This window comes from Anopheles marshallii, chromosome 2, assembly GCF_943734725.1.
Source record: "Anopheles marshallii chromosome 2, idAnoMarsDA_429_01, whole genome shotgun sequence".
NCBI classification, from domain to species: Eukaryota; Metazoa; Arthropoda; class Insecta; order Diptera; family Culicidae; genus Anopheles; species Anopheles marshallii.
This window is the reverse complement of record NC_071326.1, coordinates 59985414-59991140: the sequence shown is the minus strand read 5'-3', so window position 1 is coordinate 59991140 and position 5727 is coordinate 59985414. Positions and strand designations below refer to the sequence as shown.

General features: G+C 36.4%; 1 protein-coding gene across 1 annotated transcript; it reads right to left on the bottom strand.

The window, feature by feature from the left end:
• Positions 1 to 4478: 4478 nt before the first annotated feature.
• LOC128718258 (uncharacterized) lies at positions 4479 to 5510 on the bottom strand. The gene is made up of 2 exons (XM_053811913.1): positions 5437 to 5510; positions 4479 to 5025 (listed from the first exon to the last, which is right to left on the bottom strand). Exons 1-2 carry the CDS (start codon positions 5508 to 5510, stop codon positions 4479 to 4481), a joined length of 621 nt encoding a protein of 206 aa, XP_053667888.1.
• Between the last annotated feature and the right edge of the window lie 217 nt (positions 5511 to 5727).

Here is a 5727-nt window from a genome sequence, read left to right as displayed (position 1 = left end):
ATGGAGTAAATGTTAACCAAAATTAATGATTTTAACATCAAAATGTAATGTATTTTTGGGAAAAATTTGAAATTTGACAAATACAATTTTCAATTCCACATACAAAGTTACACGAATTGTCAAAATTTTGCGATTCGCGTATCTCGAATTCTCGTAACTCGAGTGTCGCATGACTCGGGAAAAGACTGTACACGGGTAGGATTTTCATTTTGCCACTTAAATAACTTAACAGTTCCAGCTAATGTATGTGATAAGTACTTACCCAAATAGCCAGATTTGCTTAAGCAGCCAATTAGGCAACGCTAAAGCACGTTCTTTAAATAGATCGTTTGCAGTAGATAACCAGCCTTGGAGTTCCGCGAACTTTTAAGTAACCTTTAAGCAACCTTCAAACGTCTTATGTCAAAATATAGTTTTTCATCTGCGTTATATTTCAAGCAAGTGACGATCGAGTACTACGTCAGTTGGACACAGTAGAAGGAACACGCATCTCATTTGAGTGAACAATTATTTTAGGGTGAACAAACGAAAAAAAAGAAGGGAACACGTGGAAGTCAATTATAATTGAAGGGAAGAATTTTGTTACATAGGAAAGCGAATAAGGACACGAAAAAGAGATCAGTTTCACGATGGGGGTTAACGACCCCGGAGGGGCAATACCCCTCTACAATTATTAAAAGGAACTGGGGACAGAGCCGCAAGGAAATGTTGTGGGAGAACCAAAAAGAAAAGTAAAAAAAGGATCAGTGTTACATTGCTTCGGGGGACAAAATGCGCAAGAGGAGAGATTTTTGTTAATAGAATAGAGACAAAAGAAACATTTCCCCTTCCCTTGGGAGAGAGCACAAAAAGGTATCCCACACACACTCTCACACACTTTCTTCTATGCCTGTCTTATTTTACTCTACCTTATCTTTGCATTTTCTACACTGCTCTACCTTCTCTGTGTTATCTGACACCTCTTCCGTACTGTTTTGTCTCGTAGGAGATCGTGTGCATTACTACTCTATTTTGCATGAGTGAATGGATGGACGACTTTGCGCACGGAAGTGGAAGTGCGTGCAGAGTAAAGAGGAGTGTGACAGATATTTTTGAATTCGTATGATTGTACGGATCAGCTGTAGAAAGAGCGAGATCAGAACTTTTGTATTATACCTTTTGATAGAAATTTTCCTCGACGGCGAATCGATGCGGCCACGTCCCAGTCTGAGGGTAAGCAAACGCGTCGGGTTTTGTTGTATGATCAGCGCGTCGATCGATGCGTCGATATGCAATATTGGTTTGAATGCATTTTGGTCATTCGATATGCACTTGCATCAAACGAACAGTACCATCCTTATTGTGTTCAAAATGCAAATGAAAAAGACCTAGAAGCCTATTTTTTTTTATTATGGCAGGTGCTGTTGAATGCGTTCATATTGCACTGATTGGAGCATGTATAAGATCGCAGTTTGCACGTAAAAGTAGTAAGACAATTGGCTTGCATCGGGTGATGCAAATACCATGCTTTTTGTTCAAATGTTAAAAAACCAATCCTCATTCTTGTCTATGATAAGAAACATTATTGAAAACAGATTTATATTGTCATCATGCAGTTAGTTGCTGCAGTTGCAATATGGTGTAAAAATAGTAATATATTGATGATAAATGAGGATTGTTGCTAAAACATAATTCAAGAAAGAAAGGCTACTGTACGATCTTGCTTCAAATAATATCGACAAATCGACAACAGTTCAGGTTGAGAATATCATGTTTATTCAATGTAATATCACAAAACTAAAAAAAGATACTCGTAGCAATTTTCGTACCGTTTTAGTCGCTGAACATAGATCGTAAATCGTAAAGTATTGTGCAAATGTATGAACATATACACGAATACATGCGAAGATAACGGTACCGCATTCGCACTCGGTACAGTGAGGTACAGTACCGCACCCCAAATAGCCAAAATTTTCAAAATCGTACTGTGACGCTGCTTACAGGTTGCTTAGCTAAAAATCGAACCTTTTGTGACCCTTGCAGCCATTTAAACCGCACGCGGTACTCAATGGGATTACAGGGCTTGTTATTGGTTGCTTAGTGGTTCGCGATGGAACTATGCGGTTTGTCAAAAAGCACGCGGCACTTGATGGAACTTGCAACTGTCTAGGGCTTGTTTGGAGTCGGTTAGTGGTTCGCAATGGAACTTTATGGCAAGTTAAAAGAAATACGGCTCCCGGTGGAACACGGCTGAATTGTCATATGTCAGATGGAAAACAGCTCTATCTGTTTCGGAAAATTGTACACATCAATAAAATGTATTCGCAGCACATTAAAAAGTCGGGCAAAATCTATCGCAAGCGCGATAAGATTAAACAGGAGTTATTCCAAAATTCAGTTGAAGGCGAGTTATTCGATATCCCAGGTTCGTTAACAATTCGTTAATCAACATACAGATTAAATAAAAGATTGAAAATTGTGTTGTTATGATTACCGGTTACATTTCTCATTAGGCCCATCAACCAGTGTTCTTGATACGAATTATCAATCTTCGGAAAGTTCTGATTCAGAAGATGGACATGAAGGAGCCAAAACAGAAAGAAATGATTTTGAAAAAATGAATATGGAGGATTGCTTAAAATTTTGGGCTTTATCGACCAATCAATCTCATCAATCAATTAACATGCTATTGAAAATAGTTAACACGAAACATCCAAGTGATCTTCCTAATGACGCCAGAACGTTGCTTCGTACTAAAAGAACCCCTGCTTGCATTAAAGATATCGATAGTGGACAATTTTGGTACAACGGTATCGAGAACTGCATATCAACCTATTTCTCGTTAGTTGTTTTTTACTAGATTTGCTTGTTTTTATTCATTCTGCTTCTTTTTCAGAAAAAAAGACCACCGTATTAAGAGTTATCCTTGAATATTTTCGTTGATGGATTACCTTTACATAGAAGCACTACTACACAGTTTTGGCCTATTCTTATAAATTTTCACGAAATGCCAAACATTCCTCCCATGATAGTTGGTGTTTTTTGTGGTGCCTCAAAACCCGGCAACGCAGAGGAATATTTAAGAGATTTGGTAAACGAATTGAAACTTATATTGGTTTCTGGAATATTTGTAATAGACTGCAACATTTCTATTAAACTTCGAGCAATAATAGCCGATTCACCTGCTAGAGCATTAATAAAAGGTAAGTGAACTAAAAATGTAAAATTCGATTTAAAATACATAAACATGTTTTTATTTTAGGAGTTGCAAATTATAATGCAGCACATGGCTGTTTGAAATGTACGTGTTTGGGTGAATATCATCATGAGTCCCATTCAGTTAGATTTAAAGGCGCGAATCATGCAAAGCGTACAGATTCCGATTTTCGCAAAAAAAACGTATGGGAAACACCAAACATTGGCAAGTCCACTGTTAGAAATACCATTTCTCGATATCATTAGAGACATCACTGTTGCAGATCGCCTGCATTTAATTGATTTAGGAGTAATGCGAAGATTGCTGATAGGTTGGAGAGACGGCACATTAGGATTGTACTCCAAGCTAACTGCTTCAGAAATTATGCAAATATCTGAAAAATTACGACACATACTACTCGCATCGGAAATTCATAGGCCCTTCCGAAGCCTTAACATGCTCAAATATTGGAAAGGTTCAGAATTTAGCTCATTTGCCCAAAGATATTTTATCCCAAGACACATATACACATTTTTTATTACTTTTATGTTCAATAACTCTGTTATCATCAAAAATTTATCAAAAATCTTGGCTCGTAGCAAATGCAATGGGAAATGAATTCGTATCCCAATACAGCAGCATATATGGGGAGCAATTTCTGCATAGTATTGTGCATTATTTATTACAAGTTAACGACGAAGTAAATTTTGTTAAAAAAATTCCCTTAAATACACTTTCAACATACCCCTTTGAAAATAAGTTACAGCATTTGAAAAAATTACTCCGAAGCAGGCGACAGGATTTACAACAGCTCATAAATAGATTGTCTGAGCTTGAAGATTTTCATCACTACGAAGAGCAAGTGCTAGATGCTAATAGCATGAATTTTAAAATGCAAGACAAAATCCAACCATCACGGCGATTAACTAAATATAACAAAATTGTAAGGTTTTCTAAAATGTATTCCAAATCGCCTCATACAAATAAATTTTATGGTAGAAAAATTCATGTGCAGTGGAACTTTTTTGATTATCCAATTAAATCATCTTCCTTGAATATTTATGTAGCAAACACCTCTGCAATCCTTAGCACAGAAGAGGTAATACATTTCACAGATATTAAATGTAAGATGATAGCCATAGAAACTAAAAAATCTGGAGAGTTTGTTTTTATTCCTGTAATACATACGTTAAGATAATCAAATGACATTGTAATTTTCATGTAACATGTTTCATGTAGTGTAAAGTTGAATTCGAAAAATATGCTTTAATTAAATTTATGCTGTGTGCTTTTACGTAAACCTTTAGTTGCAGCTCGTTTTGCCGCATTTTTTCAATTTTTTCATAAAGAACCGCGCTATATCTTTTTTAGTTATTGAAATATCGCTCGTGCTACCATGAATTCTTACTACTTCGAGAATATTTCTATACGTTATCATTGACAGCTTTTCTCCACCGTTACTGATACCTGTCCAACTGCATTTTGGTAAAAATTGTTTAGAAAAAAGCAAGTCTAAAATTTCTATCATACGGTTCTCGGGAGTGTTTTCAAAAATATTGTCTTCCAACCAAGCAGAAATTTCATTAAAATATTTAACATCATTTAAATTGCTTTCAAACATACCTAATTCTTGTTCATTGGTAATCATTTCGAACCCTATGTTGTTTTTCACACGGCGCAAAGTTGTTGGAACTATTGTTTTGTCCGTTAGTATGTCTAGTTTGGCTGAAATAGTACATACTGCGTTTTCTAGCCTATCCAAACGATTGTTGGTTTCGAGATTTGCATTAACACTTTCGTTAGTTAGAAATTCTATTTTCTTCATGATAGTGGAGAAGGCATTTTCAAATCTGTCGTTTCGATCGTTGTGAAAAACTTGCGATTGAAGATCATATTCTTTTGCTGGTGCTTGAGTTTCTTCTTCCATATAGTCGCTCTCTAAGTATTCAATTGAATCATTGAAATTACATTCTTCAATTTTATCATCTGGTGCAAGCATTGCTTGAAAATTCGTATTAAATTTTGCACGAGAATTTTTCTTGCGATTTTTGTTCTGCGAGTTCAAATTCACTTCACTTGAATCTGTTGTTGTAACCATACACATATTCTGAATTATGCTGTCCGTTTCGGCGTATGTAGAAATATATTCGCGCTTCACTTTACACATAATTCTTTCCCAAGAATTGGTAGGAACACTTCCTTCGTTTTCCAGAAGCTCGTTTAGGCGATCCTTCTGTCGACAATTTGGCCACATAACATACGTCTTTCCTTTACTAGTTCCCTGGATCCATGTCCCAGGAACTGCCAACAGCTCCTTATGGCCTCGACCATCCATTGTCTCCACAATTGTGAAAGGCATCTAAAATGTTAAAAACGCATTAAATACTCCACAACCCAAAAAAACTGTTGTGCCATGTCCTATTCTCACCTTATATTTTCTGCGACTATTCGGTCCAACCGGTGCGCTTGTAATGAGTGATATGGCCTGTCGTTAACCGGTACATTCGTGTCAATTCGCTTCGTTGAATCGTTTCTTTCTCAGAATTTTCCCC

Excerpts from the sequence above, each read along its gene's own strand:
- LOC128718258 (XM_053811913.1), bottom strand. The coding sequence starts at position 5,510 with ATGGATGGTCGAGGCCATAAGGAGCTGTTGGCAGTTCCTGGGACATGG. Across the intron at positions 5,026-5,436 it reads GGAACTAGTAAAGGAAAGAC|ATTTGAAAATGCCTTCTCCA; the intron begins GTATGTTATGTG and ends TCGAAACGACAG.